A 27,728-nucleotide genomic window follows, 5' to 3' on the forward strand; every position below is an offset into this window, starting at 1 on the left:
ATAGATCTTATTTTAAAATGAAGTAACACCTAAAAATAAGTCCTTTATAAAGTGAAAATCAAGCCTAAAAAAATCATTATTCCTATTTTTCAGCTAAAGATTCTAATACACAATAGGTTATATTACAGATGCAGGGTGATTCAGCTATTTAAAATGACAGGACTAGACTAACTCCAAATTAAGTACTACTTCTACTCTATCAAAACATAAACCAATAAAAGTTCATAGAAAATTATAAAAAATGGAAAGAGAAAAATACTTCCGTTTCAGAGAATGCTAAAAGTTTTATCACATACTGAATCACTGGCTACCACAGCTCTGCCACCATAGCATAAAGTCTTTCATTACTTTTTTAGAAAATTAATTTACCAACTTCATATTAATTTATTCCCTATTACTCACATTAAGCATTTTTCTGATAATTACATGATTAAAATAATGACATTATGGTTTTAGACTTACATTTCTATACATTAAGGATTACTCACATACTGAAATGCCCCCTCCATTCTATTCCATTCTCTGTACTTTAAAATTGAAAGTATAAATCTTAAAAAAGTCGAACAGAAAAACACTCAAATATTTTCTCTGAACATCATACTTCAGAAGGGTAGGAACTGCATTATGAGTTTAATTGAACTTCTACGTAGCTACTAATAGTGACTTACAAAGTTTTCTTAATGAATATCACTCTAATGTTACAGGCTAGATGCAATGGGAAAATGCATAATTTGCTTTTATACAGAACACAAGATACAAGCATATCAAAGCAATTAGAAGCTTTGAATTATACTACAGAGATGTCTTAGGCTAAAAAATAAATAAATAACAATGTTGACAATACCTTATTCTGTTCAGTGTTTTCAAATTTACAGTTATTTCCCCCCATATATTCTCTCATTAAATTTTCACAACTTTCAAGTAGAATGAAGTTTTTATCCTCATCCTAAAGATGAGGCAACAAAGTCACACAACAGGTGATAGAGTGGGTCTAAAACCAAATTATGAATTTGGACATTTACTATCTAATGATCCTATACTGTCTAGTTAAATCTGTTTTAACACAAAACAAATTTTGAAAATATATGCCACAACTTGCCCCAAGGTGATAGTGTCTCCAAATCTTTTGAAGTCCCACAAGTATTTATTGAATATTTACTTTACAAATATCATTATGACATAATAAAAGAGTCCACTATAATCTCTAGACCAATAATCATAATTACTACATGTAAAATTTACTGTAAAGGTCTGACTTAAGATAGGAGAAATGAGGGGAAAAGATAAATATATCAATGTAGAATCTGTTACAAAAAGGTATAAGAAAAGGAGTTTTATGAACAAAGTAGGAAGGTAGTATACTTACTTGTTTACAGAAGAAATATATAACAGAGTTCTAGGGTTTACAGGAGGCTTAAGAGAAAGGTGGACCTTGAACGCCAAAATTACTTCTAGCTCAAGATGAGATTAAACATACACATTAAGTTCTCCACTCAAGCAAAATGAAATCACAATGGTGAAGTACCGGAAATTAAATGAATAATGGATGTTAAGAAAAGGAAGAAAGTAAAAACAGTGGACCAAAGAATTCAATGAATTTCAAAACAGGATACACTACACAAGCACCTCCACAAGAACTAGGGGGACATGTATAAAAAAAGGTGTAAATTAGGTCTTCCTTTCTCAGGAAGCCACAATGAGACAATAACTTCGGGGTCACAGAATGACAAAGGGCACAAATCAAGGTGACAAATTTTAAGAACTATAAATGCTCAGAAGAGTGGTGCAAGTACTACTGTCCTATACCATACAACTCACCCTTGTGTTTTTTATCTCTAAAAACAAATTCTTTAAAAATAATAGAACCAAGTGCCTCTCCTAGGGTCAGTGTTGATGGCTCCGAATTAAGACCTCCAGCCCAATTTAGTGCTGGGTGAAAAGCCAAGGTGGCTTGCCTACTCTTACCTTAAAGTATATCCTATAGTAAATCCTACCACACATGCCCCGCCTTGTAGCTCCTTACCCAATATTAACCCAGGTGAAAGCAGCTGGGGATAGGAGTAGACATTTGGAGAAAAAGCAAAGGCCAATCATCTGTAAAAACCAACCTAGCCCTAAGCTTTTAGCTGTGGAAAGACAACCAAGACACTGGAGAAAAACTATAGAAAAGAAACCACCACCACAGGGAATTGAGACCATCAAAGGAACAGTTAAAATGAATACAGGAAATTCTAATTAATATCCTTACCTCTCATCTCAAATCTCAATACTATTAAAAGAAGGATAGGTTGCTACTGAAAAAAGAGGACAGAAATACAAGAAAAAATATTAGGAATTTAAAATATGACTACTACAATTTTTAACAGAAAATATAAAAGCAGTGATGAAGAAATACATGAGGACATGCAGCAAAAAAAGGATAGACTTTCTTTATTTTTATATAAGAGATTGAAACCAGGAGTATTTTACCATTGAGCCACATGCCCAGACCTTTTTAATTTTATTTTGAGATAGCTTCTAGCTAATTTGCTGAGGAGGCCTCAAAGTTGTTTGTGATCCTCCTGCCTCAGCCTTTCAAGTCAAGAAAAGATTATCGAGAGAAAAATCAAATTAGAATTAAAACAATAATCCAGTAAATTTAACATTAATTAAAACAGGTATTTCAGAGAAAGAAGAATAAGAAGAAAATGAAGAACATTCTGAAGAAATGATAGAATACTTCTCAGAGCTAAAAAAGACAAATCTTGAGACCAAAACATTCCTTACTGTTGTCTCATATTTCAAAACCCTAAATAAAAAAAAAATTAAAAGTTTTAGGGACAGAATCAAATATCTATCAAGGAACAAAAGCTGATCTGGTAAGATATGAGATTCCAAAATAATAAGAAACTTATCTAGGAAAATGATCAAAAGAAATTCCATGATAACAGCTGTGTAGATAAAAGGGGTCTGGCCAGGTTAGAATGGGAAGTCAGAGAGGAGAAAGAAAAATAGCTATAAAATGAGAAGAATTAGGGCTGGAGTTGTGGCTCAGTGGTAGAGCACTCACCCAGCATGTGTGAGGCCCTGGGTTCCATCCTCAGCACCACATGAAAATAAATAAATAAAGATATTCTGTCCAACTAAAAAATAAATATTTTTTAAAAAGAGAAGAATTATCCACTACAAATAAACAAGAAGGATAAAAAGGGAAGAAAATTGGTACATTAACTTTATCTTTGTGGGAAATGAAAAGATATCATCTAAAATTGGTGGGCAAGAAATTGAATAATCTGTTCTTTTCCCACTCTTCTTTCTCAGTCATCTTTTCCCTAAACTGTAAACTCCAGAGATCCTCAGGGAATGGTCTTAGGCTCTATCTCTTTTTTCCTCATGGTCTTACCAATTGACCTCATCTACTATCATGTACTGTAGTGACCCTGAGTTTAATGATAACTTCAAACTGAGTTCAAATCCCTCTTCCAGTCCACCTGACATTTCCATTTGGATAATTCATAGATCAAATTTAGCATCCCCAAAGCACTGATTTTTTTTTCTCCCCAAATCTGTCCTTACCCTAACTCCCCATTTGTCTCTCCCACCTTATTATAAGAACACTACCCTGTACTGTTAAAGCTAGAAAACTAAATTATCATGAATGCTTCTCTTTTACTCTCTACAACCAATCCATCATAGGAAGTTTTTATTTACTAGCTTACCATCAAAATATATCACAAATTTGTTCATCACTACCCTAGTTTGAGATCAGTTATCTCTCAACCTACAAATATAAAGAGGCATTTTAACAGATCTTTCTGCCTCTACTCTTTCCCTCCTGAAATCAGTTTGCCCCAAAGAGCCAATTTTTGACAAAATCAAATCCCACCAGTTTTTGGTATAAAATCTTCCAAAAGCTAACCAATGTATTTATACTGAAGTCCAAACTCTGTATGATAACCTATTTGGTCCTCTACAAGCAAATGTGCTTCACCCATTTATCCACCAGGGTGCACTTTAAGTGAGAGCTCTCCCTGCCTCCAGGAGTCAGTAGTACTATGTGAACATAAATGGAACAGCTAAAGAAGTGGCTCAAATGAAGAGAGTACTTCTACTTCATTTTCCCTTCATTTTACTTTTGTTTCAATGTTCCTGTATTAAATTTTTCTTATATATTCATATTTAAGTGTTTACAGAAGATGGTCTGGAAAGCTACATATCAAAATGCTCACTGTGGTTATATAATCCTGCAAAGTACAAATAAAAGGCGGAGGAAGAACAACATTTCCCTTTGAATTGATTTATTACTCTGTTGATTATCTATTTATGGAAAGCATGTATTCTTTTATTTTTATTTGATTACTTCTAATTTTTTTGGTACCAGGGAATAAACTCAGGGTCACTTAATCACCAAGCCATGACCCCAGCCTTTTTTGTATTTTATTTAGAGATAGGGTCTCATAGAGTTGCTTAGGGTCTCAATAAGTTGCTGAGGCTGGCTTTAAACTCATGTATCGTATCCTCCTGCCTCAGTCTCTGGAGCCACTGGGATTACAAGTATGTGCCACTGAGCCCAGCACATGTATTCTTTTATAATGAAACTATAAAGTATTTATATGTCAAAAATATTAAAGCATTAAGAAAAAGTTGAGGCTGGGGTGAGGCACTGGGTTCAATCCTCAGTACCACACAAATAAATTAAATAAAGGTATTGTTTCCATCTATAACTAAAAAAAATAAAAATAAAAAGAAGAAAAAGTCCATTTAAAAATAATAAGCTAGACATGCTTTACTATGAACTCAAATATTACCTCATTTTTTGCTTAGCTTTTTCAAAAGTTTCTAAGTTGTGAAGAACATATCTTTCTGGCCATTCCAGAGAACTGGCTTCCATTAGATTTGAAGAATCAGATTTTACTGGACAGGCAGCTAAAGAGAAAGAAGTACACATAAATACTAAAAAGTATCACCATATTGAAATTTGTACACATGCACATATGTATACATGGATAAATTTTGCTATACACACATTTTTATGCATATGTATATACTAACGCAAACATAAATCTGTGTATGTATAAAGCCAGATTGGGTTAGTTTTAGAGTACTTACATTAGGCATTCATCAAAGACCTCTCTGATGGCCTGAACTGTAGAAAATGCCATGAGAAGTTTGTTGAAGTTTGCCAGAGATGAAAATAAATGTCTCCTCAAAACAAAAGTTACGAGCTAGGATTCATAAAACTGAATTAGAACTATTAGCTTATGGAACAAAGACACAATTTTGCTATTTTTAGTGAAATTAGTTCTCAATGAAACTTCACAGGCAGCTCTGTAAAGAACACATTAGATATACTACAAGATTTTCATAATAAATACAGGTTTAGTACAAATAAACTAAAAAATTCCTTATCTTTAAAAAGAGATTATCTTATTCTCAAAAGCACAATAATAAAATAACAAATAATTTATGATATTCTGAGGTAAAGGTTACTCAGAAATAATTCTTGCTTATCTGTTAATATAAGATGCCTTAACATATACATCCTCAAATTGCTAACATTGAATGCTATTTTCCTACTTATAAAATATAGGTAAAAAGTATATTTGTCTTTCTAGCTAATTTGCTGCACTGAACTGCATCAAGACTCTAAGAAAACCTAGAGGTTCAGCTTCTGTTCTCATCAGAAATATAAGTGCATCCAAACTACTTTAACACTGGCAAAATTACTTACTATTTTTTTTTGGACTTTAAACTATCTGCTTCTATTTTTAAACATTATACATTATTCTAATAAATGGAATAGAATGCATTGGACATTAGGTGTTTAACCATCAATGATAACAGATATATTCATTTTATATTTGGGAGAAATCATAAAATGATGATTCAGTATGGGAAATTTTAAACAAATTTTAAGAAATGAAAATGGAAAACAACTGAATACTTTTCGTTTTACTTATAAAACTATTTAAGCTTGAATGTGTAAAACATTTTCAACATCTATATTGTAATGCACTCACAAACACCATATAAATACACCATTTTCCGTTTATAAATAAAAGGTAAAATACTATTTTATAGAGCAAGGAGCACAATAATGAAATAACATACTTCTTAATGGAGACATGGCTTTCCATTGAAAGTATAAAGAATGAAAATCAATAGCAGTTCTGTACAGTTGCATGCTGAGTTCATAAAATAATGCAAGCCATCTTTAAAAAATAGTCATTAAATTGTGCCTAAATATTACAATACAATTAATTATTAACTTGGAAAATACAATCTAATAAATATAAATGACAGGCTAAATATTAAAGAATGGGTGGACAAACATTCATAAACATCATGTCTTTTGAGGAATGACTTATATAATTCTTACAGTAAAATAAAATACAGTGTTTTATTTATGTGATAGGGCTATCACATGCCACACCAACAACCAAAGAGTACCAAAAAGATCTCTGAGAAATCAATAAGACTTTTTTTTTAAAAGTATCTTATTTTACAGGAGAAACAAAGAAATAGAATCAATACAAAATGGAAATATGGGAAACTGCCCTACAAAATAAAAAATCACAGTGAACACAAAGTAATGCCACTGATAACAACATGCAGTTAATGAATACAAACCATGGTAATCTTATATGCCCAAATATGAATGAATCACAGAGAAAGGTTATAGTATAATTGATATAATCTGTTTGATAAAGCCAGAATTATATAGACTGTTTGAAACAATAAATGTATTATCTCACATAATTACCTAGTGAATTCTTTTAGGTAGTGCTTTCACATGCCCCAGTGGTCCCAGGTAAAGGACAGAGTCATTATACTATGAGTTGAGGCATCACATTTGGCTCTGTGAAAGTCTTTAGCAACTTCATGAAAACAGTAAACAAGATGGTTAGAATAAGGTATTTTTAACTTAATGACTTGTCACTTGTTACACATGCTAGAGTTTTTTAAAACAATGAGCAGATTAAGTTACCCTACCAACTACAAATAACTTCTAATGTGCATGGTTGCAATAATGGGTCAGAATATGAAACATGATTATTGGCCTTACTGTTTCTACATGTAATGTAGTTTACATGTGGAATCATTCAAATCAAAGCTACAAGAACACTACAAGTTATGTTCAAATGAATAGTCTGTCAAATTTCACTTTAGGTTCTGGAAACCTTTAGCGTTTCTTGCATTTGTTCAAGTATTTTCGGGAGCTCCTACTCCGTCAGGCTCAGGGGATACTAGAGAGAACATAATAGGCACATTCTTTACCCTCAGAGAACAGTTCAGAGAGAAGATAAATATTAATAGTAACCTATAAATGAGACAATGTTAAAATATGATAAATAGTTTGAAGGAAAAATATAAGGAGTGAATATATCAGGAAACAAATTAACAAGGTCCAGAAAAATCTCTATGAGAAAATTACATTTAAATAGACATCTAAAGAATAACTATCAGTTAAACAGGGAAAAGCTGGGGGAAAAGGCTACAGCACAGGACACTGTGTAGGTGGAAAGCAATAATGTAACATGTCTAAGGAATAGAAGAAGTCTGTGGTAGGCAGGAAACGGATGGGACACTGGAAGGCTAGAATGAGCATGACACCAGATATGATTTCAGGATTTTATGGGCCATATTAAGGGCAAGACATTCCCAGCAACAGGAAGCCATCAGAAAGGTCTGAGCAAAGGAGTGATATAATCTGACTCCTATTAAGGATGAGCAGTCCTATAGCTCAGTGTTAAGAATGTCCTAGCACTTGATTCTGTACAGGTAACTTTAAGATACATAGCCCTAAACTTATTTTAAAAGCCCTAGCAATTACTTCTCACATCTCCTAACTTTCAACCCTTACCTAGCTCCTTTGTAAATACTCTGGTTAGTCAACTTCTCTCAGTTTCCCTTTTCTTACGTCCATGACTGGTATGCTGCTGCTTCTCCTTAGAAAATCCTATTTTCTCTTCTCTGTGTACATAGAATTCTCCATTGAGTCCTTGAACTCCTAACAAACCTTGCATGATTACAGTCAGTCACACTGACTCACTCAACCAACACATATATAGCATTTAGTTCACACTAGTAACTTCCTAAGCAACTCACAAATAATTAATTTAATCTTCTAATTTAAAGACAAAGAAAATGAAGCTCAAAGAGGTTAGGAAACATGCCCACAGTCACACAGCAGGGTCAGTGCCAAGCTCACTCAACCATTCAGCTTGCTCCAAAGCCCACGTCGCAGCTGTGAAGCCATGCTCTTATTTATTCAATACATCCTCCATTAATAATGTCTCCAGCACCTTTCTGATTACTTTGCACCAATATTTAAGTTTGGTACTGATATGGAACAATGACAATACAAATGACATTAATACTTTTTTGGCACCTACTGTGTTCTAAGTGTTTTATAGGAATCAAGACATTTAATCCCCATAAGAACCCTAGAGAGTGGGCTATATTATTATTCCCATTTTAATCATGAGGAAACATAGGTATAGAGGTGAAATAATTTATCCAAAGACATTCAGCAAACAAGTGACAAATCTAATATTTGAACCCTGACAGAATCTGCTTTTCAACATGGCACTATATGCTGTTTCTTTATCTAGCTTTCCAATTCAACTGCAATCCTGTTTTTCAAGATTTTCTGCATTTTCACTTCTTTGTGCACCTTCACGATATTAAACAGATAAGGCACTCAACAAACATTATTGCTAACTTGATTCTGTGATCATTTTCTCATTAACCAAAGTAATCAAAATGATTTTCTCATAATACAAACAAAAATGTATTCTATATTTAACATTCTGTCAAGATATCTTCAAATGCTTTCTTTCTAGATACTGAAAAGTTTCACTGTATTCAAATTCATCACAACAGAATCTGGGAAAACAGACAGAAATCCAGTTAAACATAGAAGGAGGTTGGTGCTCCTTCAGTGAAGTTTGGTGACTATTCCAGCCCTAATGAATGGAAAACATGAAGTATTATAATATGTGAAGTTTTACCTCTGTTAAATTTAATGTGTAGATTTTACTTTCTTCACTTTCTGACAATATAGCTTAACAGAAATCCTATTACAGAATTTTAGCAGTTCAGTAAAACTAACAAGGATCATCTAATAATGCTTCTCCCTCGGCTCAATAAAAGATGTTACCAAAAGGTTTAGTATAGTTAAGTCATATGTACATAAATGTATAAATATATATCATTATTTAAATTTATAAAATACATTTTGACTTGACCAATACATCTTTTAAGTTATAATAAGAAATAATAGCTACTGTAGACACCACACACAGAGAGAAAGAATAAAGTATAACAAAGAACTTACCATTTAACATATTGGAGGTTTTAATTTTGTCAGTTGGTCTTACAACTGTTTTAGGAATAAGAGCATCAAAATGATGTAAAAAGCGTTCCCTTGTGAGTACTAACAGACTTTTAAGTTCATCAGCAGAAATTGCTTCAGGCTGCTTTGCCAACTTTCTCCTTTCTGCAAGACAAATCAATATAATTAACCATATGACTTTTTTTCAAGTCTCTCTGGTGCCCATATACATACAAGTCCTTTATGAAAAGCATCTTCAAAACTCAAACAAGCGAATTTCTCCAATAAACCACCCTTTCATCTTAATCTTATTTGCAGACAATGGTAGAATTCCTAGTTCTGTGAGATAAAGAGAACAAGCATAATTTGTTAACACCAAAAATTGATAAAACAGTAAAGGCAAGTTTACAAAAGTTTTAGAAATATTGCAAAGCATTAAAAATGGCCTTATGTCAGTATTTATGTGAAAATAAAACTTGTTGACCTTCAGTTAAATATGGGAGCTTGGCCCTTCTATATCTTGACCTTTCCAAACCTAAAAACATATAACAAAGAAATACAATGGGAAAATTTTAAAAAATGATTAAAAAATGATATTTCTCCACAAATTTGGAAGACAGAAATGACAGTGGAATGATAACTGAGTCAGCACAGTAGAAGAGACACCACCAAGGAGTATGAGGCAGATGGTGGTGAGGTGTGCCTGCAGCAGGAGTGGGTATATAGGGAGTAGTCAGACAGCTCCCCAAGTTGATCCTCCAGCACTCAGAGCCAGGCAACTCTGCTTTCATTTTTGGTAAGCATCCTGGGGTTCCCCTAGGGACTGAACCCAATGGTGCTTAACCACTTAGCGACCTCCCCGGTCCCCCTTTTTACAAAAATTTTGGAACAAGGTCTCACTACGTTGCTTAAGGCTTTGCTAAGTTGCTGAGACTAGCTTTGAACTTGAAATGCTTTGCCTCAGCCTGCTGAGTCTCTGGGATTACAGGCTTGAACCAGTGCATCTGGCTGCTTTCCTTTTTTCTTTTTTTTTTGTCCTAGACTATAGAATATTAGGCATAATGAAAGTCTATATAGCACTGAAAGGTTAGACTCTGAGCCCTGATGCTAGTAGCTTTACTACCCCCCTAGAAAGTTAAAGGATCACCTTAGAAAAACTGAACACTCTCAGAGAAAAAAGGTCCAGATACTAATATTGGTGTAGGGACAGATTGGTCAATTTTCACGCTCCAGTGAAGTTTGCCGGAGACTACATTAGACATAGGCCAATAAAGTGAAATTTAAGACAGCATGATGGAAAAGAATCACCAGACATTTAAGGAAAAGTGTTGAGGGGAGAGGGGCTCTCCATTTCCCAGGCTCCATGTTTATACATGTAAGAACTAAGTAAAACTTTCAGTCCCTTCTGCCTCCATCATTCAATGAGTAAATCACGAACCAGGCATGTTTTAATAAACCCTTCTTTTCTTTTCTTTTCTGCTCACTGGTTTTTAGGATTCATACTCTCTATAGTATGGCAAAGTACCTTCCTATTATGGTTTGGATATGAGGTGTCCCCCCCAGAAGCTCATATGTGAGACAACACAAGAATATTCAGGTAAAATGATTATGAAAGTTGAAACCTAATCAGTAGATCAGTCAGTCCACTGATTCGGATTAACTAGGTAGTAACAGGTAGGGTGTGGCTGCAGGAGGTAGGCCAGGAAGGAGGCAGCTTGACTTGAGATTTATATTTTGTCCCTGGTTTATATTTTGTCTCTGCTTCCTTACTGCCATGTCCTCAGCTGCTTTCCTCTGCCATGCCCTTCTGCCATGATATTCTATCTGGCCCAGAACTATGAAGTTGGCTGTGGACTAAACCTCTGAAACCGTGAGACAAAATAAACTTTTCCTCCTCTTCTTGTTCATGGTTAGGTATACTGCATTACAATGACTCAAAAGCTGACTAAAACACTTCCCTTGCAGGTCTGGTATGTAGTTGCCTAGCCGAGAGCTATTCAAGTTTGAGTTTGGATGTATATATAAGAAAGGTTTCCTGGCCATGATTCCAAATTACCATATCATTTTCACCTATAAGTTATCTACATCTGTATGTTTCATTTTTTTCTATATTGGCTCCAACTTTGGGAGAGGAAGAAAGTATTATTGGGATTCCTCAAACTAAACATAGAAATCCAATATGAAAGAGAGATTTAAAGCAAACAAAGAGAAAAAAAGGAGCTCTACAGAGAAAAAAAAAATGTTGCAGAGAACAAAAGAAAGGTCATGCTAATTAATATTCTCATAGATCAGATACTGGAACAAGTACTTGCTTTGATAAAAGAACAATGAATGAATAAGAAAGGACTTCTACAATTAAGCAAATGAGAGCTAAAAAAATTTAACCTCCATAAAAGAGCTGTAAAATGAAACAGAAGATGTCCCTCAGAAACCAGAATTAAAAGATGATACGGAAACAGTAATAAAAATTAAGTTCAGATAAGTTGGTATATAATTAACAAGAGTTCTAGAGAGGAAAAAAAAACTGAAAGAAAAATTTTAAAGAGATAAATTAATAAAAATTATCAGACTGAAGGATGTAAATCTTCTGTTGAAATGGACCCATCAAGCACACAGCTCAATAAATGGGAGAGGGGTTGGGGATGGGTTGTGGCTCAGTGGTATTGTGATTGTCTAGCATAAAGAGGCACTGGATTCGATCCTCAGCACAACATAGAAATAAAATAAAGATACTGTGTCCACCTAAAACTAAAAAATAATTATTAAAAAATATTTTTAAAAAATAAAATAAATGGGAGAGGGGTGGATGGTGGGAGATAAACCATGATTCAGAATAAAGCTTCCACACAAAATTTTCGGAAATGGGTGTTGATGGAGGTGGGTTGGGGAGATCTAAAGAAGACTGCAAAGAGTCAGAATAGTATTTGATTTTTCAACAAGAACACAGGAAAGCAGTTTGTAATGAAGCAATGTCTTTAAAATCAGGGTAAATGATTTTCAACCTCAAATTGTAAATGAATTATCAATCAAGCCAAGATACTTTCAGAAATGCAAGAATTAAAATTTTTACACATCATGAACTTTTACTCAAGAAGTTCCTAGAAGACATGCCTCTACAAAACATGAAAATAATCTAAGGAAGAAAAAAAGTGGTTGAAAAAAAAATCCAAAAAAGAAATCTCCAAGCTGTCAAAAGATTTAAGTAAGCAGTCCAGAGTTGAGGAAAATATGAAATGCTCCCAAAAAACATACAAAAATAAAAAAGAACTGGTGTGTTTGATCAACAATAAAGGCTAATGTTAAAAGTGTGGCAGAAATGTTGGAACCTATAGAAAAACATAATATTTTGTCTGTACACAAGAGTAATCAAATTAAAAATAAGGTGATGCTATGGTTTAGATATGAGGTGTCCCCCAAAAGCTCATATGAGACAATGCAAGAATGCTCAGTGGTGAAATTATTAGATTATGAGAGCTATAACATGATGAGTGGATTAATCCACTTGGATGGTTTTGTTATTTGAATGGATTAATGTGTGGTGACTTGAGCAGGAAGGGTGTGGCTAGAGGAAAACAGGTCACTGGGGACATGTCCTTGGAGATTATATTATCTCTGACTCCTAGTGCTCAAGGTTTCTCTGCTTTCTGGATGCCTTGAGCTGAGCAACTTTCTTCTGCTATGACCTTCTGCTATGGTAAGCTACCTCACCATGGGCCCAGAGCAACAAAGTGAGCCAACCACGAACTCAATCTCTAAAACCATGAGCCAAAGTAAATTTTTCCTCCTCTGAATTGTTCCTGTCAGGTTTATTTGTCACAGCAATGCAAAGCTGACTAACACAGGTGATTTGATCATCATCATGAATTACATGGTTCAGCAGTAAACTTATTTATATAGTTATACTAATGTTAAACTAACCACTGATTTGGAAAAAAATTAGGACTTCACTGAAAGGGTCACTGTAAGAAGAAGTGAAAGTGATATGGAAACACTAAATCTTTATCAACCATAGTTAAGTGTTGCCTTTCAGTGAAGAATGCCTGAAATCAAGAAACAGAAGCATACATCCACTGTTCAGAAAACAGAAAAAAAATGTCAGGAGAACCAGATGGAAGGACAGAGGATAAATACATATGGATACAGAGGTTGAAAGATAAGGAGGGATAGGGAAGGAACTGCCATTTTCCATTTAAAATTTTTCAGTATCATCTGAATTTTTCTAATTGTACTTATGTATTACTTTGATTAAAAAAACATTTCACCTTTAAACACTTCCAAATTAATAAAATTTTCTTCCATAATAAAATGGTAACCTATAAATCCACAGAGAATTCAATTCAACAAACATCAAGAACCTACTGCCTGTAAAGTACCATGCTGTGCCCTTAGTCACAGAGGGTTAAAGCACACTACACACAGTAAGCAAGGTGAGAATGTTAACAAGGCAAGGCAGTCCAGGGAAAGAAGCAACCAGTCTCAAGGCTCCAGTTTAGAGCCTCAGCTTTATGATATACACCTCCATAAAAACCCACTTCACCAACATGGATATTGGCAGGTCCTTCCAGATTTGAAAATTAACATGGGTTTCTATAGTCAAGAATATTAGTTTGGTAAAGAGTTATAATATATTGTTTCTATTACATCTTCTAAGTGAGAAATAAAAAACCTTGTTTTTTACTTTCTGCACAATCTGCTGAAAGTCATTCGAAAACAACAACAAAAAAATTACTCAAAGTACAAGCCTCACCTCTACTTATTAAAACTATCAATAATATTACAATTTGGAGATCATGGTAAGAATTCATATTGACCATAATGACTGAGAAACAGGGAAAATACATGAAGTTTAACAGAATTACAAGCAGGATAATTTACATAGACAAAAATAATCTCTACATAAATGATTCTATATATAATTGAAAAGGAAATATCTGGTAGAAAACTAATAAAATCTGAATGAGTGATCAAAGAATGCCTTAATCCTAAAAACATAGTAATTATTAAAGTGAAATGTAGAATATCTACAAGTATCAGCAGAATGAGCACCAATCAGGTTTATAATGGGTTCTGTAAATTTTAAAAAGATGTGAGAAGCTCAGAGTTATGACTGTAATATTGGAGCAAAAATATAATATTGTTTTTATATTTATTTTGCATCATACTGAACAGTTTCTTATTTAATAAAACTATTTAAGCAGTCTTAAATTTTTCTTGAAGAATCACTAAAACAAGGTAGTATTAAATATCCTTCCATGTACAAAAAGTTATAAATTATAAAAATATAAGATAAAATATAAATTATAAAATTATAAGTTTTTTTGTTTTTTTTTTTTTTTGTCTTAGAGGGGGTACCAGGGATTGAACTTAGAGACACTCAGCCACTGAGCCACATCCCCAGTTCTATTTTGTATTTTATTTAGAGACAGGTTCTCACTGATTTGCTTTTGCTGAGGCTTTCTTTGAACTCGTGATCCTCCTGCCTCAGCCTTCCAAGTAGCTGGGACTATAGGTGTACAAGGCTGTGACTGGCTAAAATTATGTTTTATATCACAATTTCTCATAACATAGTATTAGACATAATTCACAAGTAAAATAAATTAGAATTTATTTTTTAAAAATTAAGCTCTAAGAGAATTTTATTTGAGTTTTGTACTATTAAAAAAATGTGCTTTAGTAGTATCATTGCTGAATGCACGTTTGTGGAAACTTTTCCAGCTGTTTTTGTTTAGTTTTTTATTTTTTTATTAATACTAGTCTGAAAAATATTGAAAAAACAGTAATGTTTATTTCTGTTTGTTTAATATGAAGAAATCTTTCTGAACAAGTTTTGTTTTTCTGCAAAGTCTACAATTTCTGAATCAATATTAAACTCTAGATTTTTCAAAGAAAGCTGTTTCCATTGCATTCTTTAGATTTCATAAGTATAAGTGAATTAACTATATAAGTTTAAACACTTTTCTGTTCACATTTCACATATTTGAAAATCACTGAAGTTGATAATCAGACATGTCATGCTTACACTAGAAATTGTTTTGCTGTCATTTTTCTCTGCCTTATTTTAAAATACAGGAATTCTATACAGATGCATCTTTGTTACTTTTGTTACCAACGTTTTAATGCAATATTAACTTTCTGGGTATTGAAGGGATTTATTCAGTATTTTCATCCTATATGGATTAAGTGGATCATTAATCTGAACCAAGATTTAATGCTTCAGATTGCAAACTGGCCATTTCATAGATACTTCCAGAGTTGGCTTCTCCAGCAGCTACTAGCTCTAAGGCTTTCTTCAATTGTAGGTCCTGCACCTGTCCTCTGCCCAGTGCTGTGGCACCCTTATACCTGCACATTTGTTTAGCACTTCCATACCCCGGTCCCCAAATGCTCTCCCATCTGGGAGCTTTCACTCACACCCCTAGGCAACAACCCAGCTCTAGAAGTTGGTATTTCCCTTCCCCATCCCGAGGGCTGGCCCTCCTGTATTCGCTCTTCTCCATCTTCAAAGGAGAGGTGGTCACTCTTAGAGTTCCCAGTTGGGAGAGTTGAGGAAGAGAGATGAAGATATAAGAGCAGAGATGCTGAAAAAGCTGAGTATAAAAAGCTGCAGGAGGGTTATGGCAAGAAAATCAGCACCTGAAGAGGGCCTGGCAGCAACAGAACAAAGTCAAGAAGTGAACAACACTGCCAGCTGATGTCTGAAATACACATTTTACCATCACAAACTGTTATTTCAATATATATTTTTTTCTAGATTTTAGCACCTACTACCTTTTCTGGAAACTTATTTGCCTTTCTAATTATGTTTTCCTTGAACAAACATTATTTTCTTGGTTAAAAAAATAATCAATTTACAATTACCCTGGTTTTATACAACTGAAAAGGTTTGAAATCCTTACATAAATAATTGAAACGAAATATTTTAAAATTATCTTCTATTGAACAAACAGGCTACTGAATATAAGATGTTTTAAAAATGTTTTAAATAAAATAATGATAATTTTATTTCATAAAATACATAATTCTAATATTGTTCTATGTGTAATTAAGGCAGTCTTATGATTTTAATGAATTTCTTAGAAATTATATATCAATGATTTTCTTAAAATAAGTTCATATTAGGAAAAAAGCATGCTTAGTATTTATAAAAAATACTGATAACCAAGTTAACAATAATAGAAGAAAACTCTTAAATTAAGATTCATGAAAAAATGTTAATTTCCTGATTAAGGAAAATCTGAAACACCAACTTCATTCAGTGTGTGAAATTTGCTTAGTTATTTTTGAGAGTCATGATTAAAGCCAGAATCCATTCTCAGGTTAACTTATTAATTTCTCTGGAATTACATTTTCTTCTACTTGTAGTCTCTATTCTGTTTCAAAAATATATAAAAGTTATTATACATATATTAACTAGGATAATAAACTTCGGTATCTTTTCTAATATATAGTTAAAACCAAATTTAAAATACAAAATTTACTCAGCAAAATATTTTTAAACTATTAACAGTTATGTACAAATAGTAGAAACTTGCTGAATCTGATTAAAATTAAAGTTGCATACCTCTTCTATTCTACATCGTCTACATAAAGAATAGTTTTATAAATGTTTGTCATACCTAAAAGACAAAGTATTTAAAACAAGTGTGCAAATATAGAAAGCTTATGTCTAAACAAATCAACATTCTTACAGTAGAATAAAAAAGTAAAATTTGATACTTACTCAGGCATTCTTTCAAAGCCAAAACTTGCACATTAGCTAACTGTTTCTCTCTCTGTACAACTTGTTCCTCAGAAAAACATGGAAGTGATAATAAGTCAAAAGGGAAACCTGGGAAACAGAAAAGAATGAACACTGAAGATATTCTATTAATTAATATTCAGTTCCTAAAAATGATTTTTTAAAAAAGCTAATCACTCTCTTGATCTTACATATTTCAAAGTAACAATTAAGCAGGAGAAAACAAGTATACTAGATAGTTTTGCATTTTAAACTTTGACCCGATTCTTAATTCTTTGGGAGACTTTAGGAACCAGAGTAGAATTCCTATATCATTATTTCCTCTGCCTACTCATAAAATAGATAAAATATCGTCCCTAGTCTCTGAAGATAGCATGTCCAATCCTTCCTATAACAAACCACACCCTGTTATTCCTCCTTCTGCAGTCCCTTCCACAATGAATCTGGGCTCCACCTATGCGTGATGGTTCCAGGGTAGTCTGGGCTGACCCAGTCTCTTCCCTTTATCTTCCTGCCAATAGTCCTCAAAAAACTGTGGAACATGCTAGGAATGTACTATCTTGAGATAGGGAGGAAGTTAGTGTCCAAGACAGCTCAGGCTTTGTTCCCCTCCTTCCTACAAGGAGATGCCCTTCAGTGTTTAGCCCAGTGAGTCATATGGGCCTTGAAGTACATACCCCAGGGTCTGTTGCCTTTCAGGGTCCCTCAGCTGTGGTAAAAGACTCCAACTACCCCAGGCAGCTTTCTTAAGCCTTGAGGGACCACCTCACAGTAGATACTAGGCTTCTTCTATCCTGTACTGCCTACTGGTAAATAATATACCCACTTCACATAACTTGTATAAGCATGTTCTATCTCACAGACTAAGACAAACTGATTAACAGAGCATGGAGGACCTAAACAGTAGCTCAGGATAAAGTGGGCAGAAGCATTTACATTCCTTATTCCTATTCCTGGTGGTTGGCACACTGATAATGTTATTCTCCATGCCACGGGAGTCTTTTCTTTCCTTATGGTTGGTAATTACCAAAATTGTTACATAACCACAAATCCAATGGTAAAAGTGTCACTGAATGTCTTCTATGCTAGGTCACAGAAGACCTGGCAGTTTCTTAGAACAATTTCTCTAAGACAAGTCAGCAACCATATGAGAAATCAGACTATTCTGAGAACCTGATGCTATAAGGAAGCCCAAGCAGCCTGTGGAGAAGGGAACATGGAGAGAAAACCATCCATCCTAGTCCAAGTACCAAACATGGGGATAAAGAAGCTATCTTAGACAGCAATTCCTGTGGGATCCTCAAGTGACTGAAGCCCCAACTGTATTAACTATAATCATATGTGGAAACTCAGAAGCATACAGCTGAACCCACTTAACACACCAGACCATGAGAGATAATATAATATCTTCTTGCTAAATTTAAGGTAGTCTGTTATATAGTTATCAGGTAACCAAAATATAGAACTTGGGGGGGGAAAAAAAAGAAGAAGGGCAAAAACCAGAAAAGGCCTGAGAGAAAGCAAATGAAAAAAAAATTAATTATAGAAAAATAATATGTGTTTAAAGTAAAAAACATTTTTTAGTTGATTGAAGACTGATCTGCTAAATTTTAGTATGCATATTGTAAAAGGAATGAGTTCTCTTCACTTTAAATTGTAAAAATGTAGTTTAAACAAAAAGTAAATAGTGACAGAAAGAGTTTAAGGAAAATAAGGTCATTAAATATCTAATATTTCTTCTACTTAAAATCACAAGACTATTTACATACAAACAAATGTAGAATTTTTTTTTCTACTTAGGTTAACACTTACTCAATTTGGCTTCTTCTGTCTTTGTTTTCATCTTTCCATGAATTAAAGTGAGGGCAAAGGAGCCATTTATCTGGTTGGCCGAGTGAAGCATTGTGGCTTTACATCTTCTACTGCCATTACCTTGTACCAAGAGATAATAGCTAGAATACTCTCCTTTTACTTCAACATCTGGAACTAAAGAAAAGCAATAATCTCAGCAAGTATGCAAAAATGCAACATGTAATGGGGCAATCATGAAGCCCAAAAGGAATATAATAAAGTTTCCATGTTATTTTAAAACAAGCATAACGGCACAATTCACAATAGCTAGACTGTGGAACCAACCTAGATGCCCTTCAATAGATGAATGGATAAAAAAAACGTGGCATCTATACACAATGGAGTATTACGCAGCACTAAAAAATGACAAAATCATAGAATTTGCAGGGAAATGGATGGCATTAGAACAGATTATGCTAAGCGAAGCTAGCCAATCCTTTAAAAACAAATGCCAAATGTCTTCTTTGATATAAAGAGAGCAACTAAGAACAGAACAGGGAAGAGGAGCATGAGGAAAAGATTAACATTAAACAGAGACAAGTGGGGGGAGAGAAAGGGAGACAGAAGGGAAAGCATATGGAAATGGTAGGAGACCCTCAATGTTACACAAAATTACATATAAGAGGTTGTGAGGGGAAAGCGGGGGGAATAAGGGAGAGAATTGAACAACAGTAGATGAGGTAGAGAGGGAAGATGGGAGGGGAGGGGAGGGGGGATAGTAGGGGATAGGAAAGGTAGCAGAATACAACAGTCACTAAGATGCCATTATGTAAAAATGTGAATGTGTAACCGATGTGATTCTGCAATTTGTATTTGGGGTAAAAATGGGAGTTCATAACCCAATTGAGTCAAATCTATGAAAGATGATATAGCATGAGCTTTGTAATGTTTTGAACAACCAATAAAAAAAAAAAAAAAACCAAGCTGTTGAATTCAACATCTGTGTGTGTGTGTATATGTGTGTGTGTGTGTGTGTGTGGTGGGGAGCGAACTCAGGGCCTTGTGCATGCAAGGCAAGTGCTCTACCAACTAAGCTCTATACCCAGACCTGAATTCAACATTTTTGAGGCCAGTAGTTTTTCACTTAATTGAGAAGCTATTAAAGCAGAGAATCATAAAAATAACACAAAGCATAAACCTATAGTTTTATAAAGTTAAAACTGCATATTCATTCTTTTGATGTGGTTTATAAGAGTTCTATAATATTTTTCTTTTATGGCCACACTCATATGAGATCTTCTATTTCCAAATTCTATTTCTTTAAAGTGAAATAAATTGACTTCTGCAAGCACACACAACTCAAATGGTGAGAGTAGAAGTGTACAAAAAAACAGTTGCCCTTCCACATTCAGATTCTGTATCCCTGGATTTAACCAAGCAGATTAAAAATACCTGGAAAAAAAAAAAAACCCTGCATTGGTAGTTCTTGCCATTATTCCCTAAGTAATACAGTAAAACAACCATTAACATAGTTTTATTTATATTGTATTAGGTGCTATAAGTAATCTAGAGATGATTTAAAGTATATAAGAAGATATGTGTATGTTCTATACAAAGACTAGGCCATTTGCATAAGGGACTTAAGGACCCTTAGATTTTGGTATCTGTGAAGGTCCTGGAACCAAATCCCCATGGCAAAGAGAAGACTGTACTGAAGAATAGTAATATTTTGTTTCTTGCAGTGAGCATCCTTATGTATTTTTTTAGAGAGGAAATAGAGAGCATTCATTAATCTGGTATGCTAGTATGTCAAGGTCAGTAAAGACAGTTTCAACTATATTTTAAAAACAAATCAAGAGAGGGTTACAGTGAAGGTTGAAGAAGAACTAGGAAGTCTTTGGGAGTAAAAACAGAAGTAGAATCCTTTTTGTTGAGGGTTATAAATTGAACAAAACCATTTATTTTCACTATCTTCTGAAATTTCATTAAGTGAGAATAGAGATTTTTAAAATAATGTAAATATATAAGAACTAATACATGAGAGAAGAGACTAGAATAAAAACATTTCTAGGCATACAGGGTCTCAAAATTTTTTTATCTATGCTCTTTCAGAGGAAAATACTAGAGGTTGTGTTCCAACAAAATGGGGCAGTAAATGAAGAAATAGGAGGACAAAGGATCCCAAAGCAATCTCCATGATGAAGAAAAGATAGTCTCACACCACAAAGCTATGGAACAAATCTAGAGGGTAAAATCAACCAATCCTTGAGGACAGGTTTCTTATATGATTGGTAGGATACTATGCTACATGATTCCATTGTGAATAGTGCTTACATAACCATAATAATAAAAACAATGAATACTAATATAAAATGACTATATGACCATCCTTGGAAGAAAGGGAAATGAGAAGAATGTGAGGGTATGGTAAGGACAAAGAAATGAAAGAGGCTAAAATCCTTATAATCCATAATGGTAAATCAACAGAAAACATATTACATGTAAAAAATTTCAGTGGCAATCTAAGCAATTAACTTACAAATTTGGAGTTGAAAATGGTTGCTTCTGGAGAACAAATGGAAAGTGAAGTGATAGGACCAAGTATTTAAAAAAAAACAAAACTTTTGAGATGTGTGTGTATGTGTGTGTGTGTCTGAGATACAATTCACTCAAAGTGTACAATTCAACAGTTTTTTAGTATATTCAATTATTCAACCATTACCACCAGTCTAATTTTAGAATATTTTTATTCCCTTAAATAAGGGTAACCCCATATCTATTAACATTGACTGATGGTTTCAAATCAAATTTTACAACCTGTTGAGATAATATACTTGACCTTATGTACATGACTTTGAGCAAATAAAAAGAACTAAACGCAAAAAATTAGCACTCAAAATTTAATTTACTTACCAGCTATACTAAAGGATAGAAGTTGTGTAAATAATGGAGTAGCATATACCACCATGAAACAATCAATGTTTAGTTCTTACAATGCCATATTCATATCTGTACATAAAAACCATAGCTAACAACAAGATCAAAACTGATACTAACTGGGTGTGACAGTACACATCTGTAATCCTAGTGACTCAGGAGGCTGAGGCAAGAGAATCGTAAATTTGAGCCAGTGTGGGCAACTTAGTGAGTTCCTGTCCCTAAATAAATAGGGTTGGGGATGTACTCAGTGGTAGAGTCCCTGTGTCACTGGGCTCAACCCCCAGTTTTGGGGGTAGTGGGAGGGTGAGAATCAATACTAAAGGTGAGTTACTGAGGTGATGATAAGGGTTACTCACAAAAAAGTTCCAAAGAATTATGACAATAGATGTCAATCAACAGAATGCTAGAGTCAGGAATTAAGAAAAAGAAGAAAATGTGGAAAGCACATCACATAAAACAATAAGAAATAAATTAATCAGAACACTGTAAGTTTTTTTTTTTTTTATACTAAGGGCTACATCAGTGTTCAACTTCATAGCCCTAACAGCTTTGGTACTTAGCATGTAGGAAATATTCAAGAATTGTTAACTGATTTGTAAAGACAGGGGAAAAAAAGAGATTGAAACAACATGAAAGAGGCTACAATCTTTATATTCCATAATGGTAAGTCAACAGAAAATTTTTACATTACATGTAAAAAATTGAAGTGGCACAATAATATGAGTTGTGATAAGAGAAGACATTTGGAATACTCCTTAGAAGGACAATGATCTGCAAGTGATAGTGTAGTAAAACTAAAGAACTGCAGAGACAGAAGAGACCGCAAAGAATGAAGAGACCTGAAAGGACTGCAAAATAAGTAGAGACTACCAAAGTCAACTGTGGCCCAACTTCAGGGAAATGTTTAATATGGGTTTGTTTGGCTCTTTCCCTAGGCAATGTATCCTATTGAAAAGCTTTCCCTCATTGAATATGGCCTCCCAACTTCCACTCTGATCATGCCTTTTCAATCTTCTTTACTAGTTCCTCTAAACCTTCATACATTGCAAATTTGCCCTTGCCTCATTTCCTTGCAGTCAAATATTCTCCCTGAGTAATTATATTTGCTCCGGACTGACTATACCATTCAAAGCAATATATCCATGTCCCTTTTTCCCTTAAGTTTATTTTAGGGGCTATTGAGATGGAAGCATGTGGACATCTGCAGAACCATTCTCCAGCAATATAATTGGGAAAATTATCCCCAAATTTCACCATACAGTAAACGAAGAAAGGTTTCCTGAGGAAAAAAACTAAAATTGGATAAAAATTGTGAGTTTATAGCATTTTAACCATGACCAGCTTGTTCTCCTGAATGCAGCTAGACCGAATATCCCATTAAAGTAGGCATGGCTAAGAAGATGAATGTCCTTTTGCCCTCAGCTCCAGTCAAGGGTTATGGTGTATCATGAGGAGGGGCCAGCTGTCAGCACTCAGCTCCTCAATTCCAAGTTGAAGAGGCTGAATTCCTAATGAGAATGAGATTTCAGGGACTCCTATCCTCCCCTCAGCCCCTGCTCAAGGTAGAGGCTCTACTCCAGGATAGGCAATCTGACAATAATGGGCACTACACTGCCATCACCCCAGCTCACTTACAGGGCAGAAAATCAAAGATCTAGTTCAACAGAGAGAACCAGGAAAGCTAAGGGAGTTAGAATCCAATGCAAAGACTAACTTCAAAAATTATTCCAAATTAACTGGATTAGCAACTTACTACAGAGCTATGTAAGCCACAATAAAACAATAAGCTGGAAATCAGAATCTAACAGCTGGGTAAGGAAGTTTGTCCAAATGAGGAAGACAAGTAAGAAATCAGGAATTGAAAGACCTGCAAAAAACAACTTACTCCCAGGGAGAATACACCCCACTGATGGCTATAACCTCTGAAAAGTGACAGTAAAACATTGACACTGAGAGAGAAAACAGATTTCATTAAAATAGCCCAGCTACTCACCAAACAAACAAGCAAACAACAAAAACAATCCTAATAAAAGGGTGGGAAGACCTAAAATGCCACTTTCATCAAAAAAAGATTTGAGACATTTAAAGAAATAGGAATGTTTGATATCTACAGAGAGAAAAAAGCAGGCAACAGAAAATACTTATGAGATAAGGGCCCAAATGTCAACTATAACAAAGAAATCAAGGTAAATACTATAAATATGTTCAAAGAACTAAAGGACACCATGCTTAAAGAAAAATGTCTCAGCAAATAGACACTATAAAAAATATAGTTAATAAAAATACCAGATGCAAATATCGGAGTGAAAAAGTACAACAAACTTAAAAGGGCTAAACTCAGAAAAAAGTATGTATTCCTATCACAACATAGTGAAATTAGAAACTAATAATAGAAAATTGGAAAATTAACAAATATGTGGAAATTAAACAATATGGCACTAAGTAACAAATAGGTCAAAGATATATTTGCTTTCATTCATTCTAGGGTTTAGTTAAATTGTCCTGTGATTTTTCTTTGACCTATAGCTAAAGGAATGCTTAGAAAGAAATTTCTGGTTAAGAATATTTTCATTAAAAAAGATTTCAATCAACCTAAATTTCTACTTCATGATACTGAAAAAAGAGAGGAACTCAGCATGCTCACTTTTTAATTTATACTCACAACAATTTAAACTCTATACATGTATATTCATAGCATTATTATTCATAAAACCTCAAAGCAGCCCAAATGCCAATAAGCTGATGTATAAATAAAATGTGATATACCTAAAAAAAATGGAATATTACTCAGTAACGAAAGGAAGCAGTACTGGCACTTGCTACGACATAGCTGAACTTTGAAAGAAGTATGCTAAGTGGAAAAAGCCAGTCATTAAAGACTACACTTACACAGTTAACTTAAAAGAAAATGCCCCAAATAGTCAAATCCACACAGACAGAAAGAGAGTAGAGCACAGGGGAGGGATAACTGGCAGGAATGGGGAATAATTGCTAACAGATCTGTAGTTTTCTTCTGGTGAGATGTAAATGTCCTAAGATTGATTGGAGTGATGCCTGCACAACACTGTGATTATACAAAAACTGTGAAACTGCATATTTTAAATAGGCATATAATGTATGATATGTGAATTTTATCTCAATGAAGCTTTAAAATCTATCTTTACCTTGGGAATTATAAAGTTCTGCTCACAAAACAAAAGTTCTCTACAGTATATGACCACACAACATACACAAGATCTTTCATATAGTCTATAGGATACTGTGAATTCACACATTCATACATCCAGAAATGCTAAGAACAGAACAATACTGTCATTTTATTATAACATTTCACAAATATGAACAAACCTTGGGTAAAGCCTATCCTCAAACAATTATAATGTATATAAATTTTTTTTCAGTAAGATTGTAAGAGACATTTATTCTATTCATAAATAGCAATTATAGAAAATTTAATTAAGGTTATTAAAATAAATATACCTGTTACCAGTTTTATTTGAAACTAAATTCTACCAAAAAATTCAATCACCTTAACTCATTTATGATCTTAGTACTCTGCCAACTCAAGCTGTATGTCTCTTCAATCTAAGACATCCTTTCTATAGTTTTTTAAATGCTGAAGCTTGCGATTATATTAATCTCACTTTCCTCAAAAGAAAAATATTTACTTAAAAGAACTTCCCTAACCATAAAGACTATGTAGTCACTTAAAAAGTGTTGTTCCAGATTTGGCAAGTGTTAACTGAACACTTATTATTATTATTAAATAATCTGTATGTAATACTGCCAAGAGTAACAGATTTATAATAAACGTAGTTACTCAATTATCATCACTCATCTTCAAGAAATAAGGAAAAAAAGATTATAAGTGAAAATTTCTATTTTCAAATGCTATATTTACATTATCAACCAAGAATGAGGTGTTTGGCTTGCATGTCCCTTCACCAAGAACATACATACATTTTTGTTACACTACAGATAAATGGGAGAAGCAGAAACTACGAAGTGTCTATTACTTACATCAGAGTATACAAATTAACATATGAACTATAATGAAGGCAAATGTCATTTTTAGTATTTCATTAGCATAAAAAAATCAATCCATATTCTACAGTATGTTTCTTGGTAGCTTTTAAAACACTGATATTCCTGTTTTTTAAGTTTTAATTCTATAACAAGAGGTTTCTTAGTTTGCTTTTTTTCATATTTTGTATTAGTGCATTACAGTGGTATGTTATGGTGAGATTTGTTGTTACATATTCCTACATGCCCACAATACAACAATGTACTTTGGCCAATATCATCCCGCAGTATTTCCTCTTTCCCTCCTCTCCTCCTTTCCCACAGTCCCTTCCCTCTACTATCCCTTCAATTATGATCTCCCTTCAATTATGATGAAATCCAGTCTCCCCCCACATTTCTTTCCTTTTTTCTTAGTGGTTTTAAAAACCCTCTGACACCTTTGCTTTATACTATTTTAGTAGTTCAACAATATGAAAAAAAATCATATTCATCTGAAAGGGAAATAACAGTGCATATGATATAAATAAAAATATCCACCAGACAAGTAGGGAAAAGGATATTCTAATTAAGTGAATATTCTGACTTACTGATAATTATATATATATATATACTTAAGAAATGGCAATATAATGTAATTTTTAATAATAATGCCAGAAATCAAATACTAACATAATATCTAGTTTTCAATGTAGGTATCTTAGGAAGCTCACTCTTTCCAACATTATCACTGCTCAATTTTAGACCCAACATATTTCTCTCCCAGGACAAAGAGCCAAACTCAGGGGTGCTTTACTGAGCTCCATCCCTAGCCCTTGTTATTTTTTCTTTTGAGACAGTTTCACCACATTGCCCAGACTGGCCTGGAACTCAAGGTCCTCCTGCCTAGTCTCCTGAGTTGCTGGGATTATAAGTATGTACCATGACACATGGTTTAGACTTTTGAAAAAGGTTTTAGGGGCAGGTGGGGAGGCATAAGAATAAAAGGAATCTAATTACTTTATATTCATAAAGTATTTTCAAATATATATATTATCTCATTTGATCCTCACCTTAGTCATCCGACTAAGCTCTGAAAAATTTATCATGAAACTTCGTTGCCACTGAGATTGTCTAAGAAAATGAAACTAAATTCTAGAAGAAACCTAAAATGACTTTAAGTCATTTTAGATTTGAGTAGTTGTTGAAGTAGTTGTATGAAGCCTTCTGCTGTCAAGTTGTAAAATGCAGGATTTATAGATTCTACCATGACTATTTTTAAACAAATAACATTAGGATCACAAATGTACACATTTCTTCTCCATTACAATAGAGCAAAATGTATAATTTGAAAGCAACAATGAATAGAGAAGCTATTTAGAAGATATTTCAAGATCTTCCTCATTATTATAAACAACAACGACTTCTTTATTGTTCTGCAGACACGAAAAGCATGTAAGATAGGGCAGAATAACAAAAAGCTACTGCAGAGGTTACAAAGTGTTTACCTCCACTACCAATTTGACTCAAACATGTCTGAAATATATTAAACAAGCGTTATTATCCTGCTTTGCAGGTAAGGCATAAATGCCTTCCTCTGCTCAAGAATACATGCAGGACTCTCTTCAGTTGCAGTGACTTCCTAACCCAGGGTTGAAAAGGGCAACACAGAGGGCAGAGGTTCTCACTCCTGGTTGCACATCTGAATCACTTAATGGGCTTTTTTACACATTAGTGATTCCTGGGTTCACCCCAGATATTTGGATTGATTTATTTTCAGGTGGGATGCAGCTTGACTTCTAAAAATCACTATCAGGGTGATTCTAATGAGTAAATGGTATTAGGAATCACTGAACTAAGGAAAGGAACAGAACTCTACATTTAGGTTAAAGGAACTTTAAGTGATTCTTCAAATATATAAAGCCTTAATGAGGTATAATTTAT

At 33.8% G+C, this 27,728-nt stretch overlaps 1 protein-coding gene across 1 annotated transcript in view; it reads right to left on the reverse strand.

Moving 5' to 3' along the window:
- Mtbp (MDM2 binding protein) overlaps positions 1–27,728 on the reverse strand; it is a 73,660-nt gene that overhangs the window by 16,962 nt on the left and 28,970 nt on the right. The window contains exons 12-15 of the mRNA XM_005316198.5: positions 18,867–19,040; positions 17,037–17,144; positions 9,320–9,481; positions 4,788–4,905 (exon numbers count right to left, since the gene is read on the reverse strand). Coding sequence (XP_005316255.1) covers positions 4,788–4,905; positions 9,320–9,481; positions 17,037–17,144; positions 18,867–19,040 — 562 coding nt within the window. The remainder of the gene's footprint in view (positions 1–4,787; positions 4,906–9,319; positions 9,482–17,036; positions 17,145–18,866; positions 19,041–27,728) is intronic.

This window comes from Ictidomys tridecemlineatus, chromosome 7, assembly GCF_052094955.1.
Source record: "Ictidomys tridecemlineatus isolate mIctTri1 chromosome 7, mIctTri1.hap1, whole genome shotgun sequence".
In the NCBI taxonomy this organism is placed as follows: domain Eukaryota; kingdom Metazoa; phylum Chordata; class Mammalia; order Rodentia; family Sciuridae; genus Ictidomys; species Ictidomys tridecemlineatus.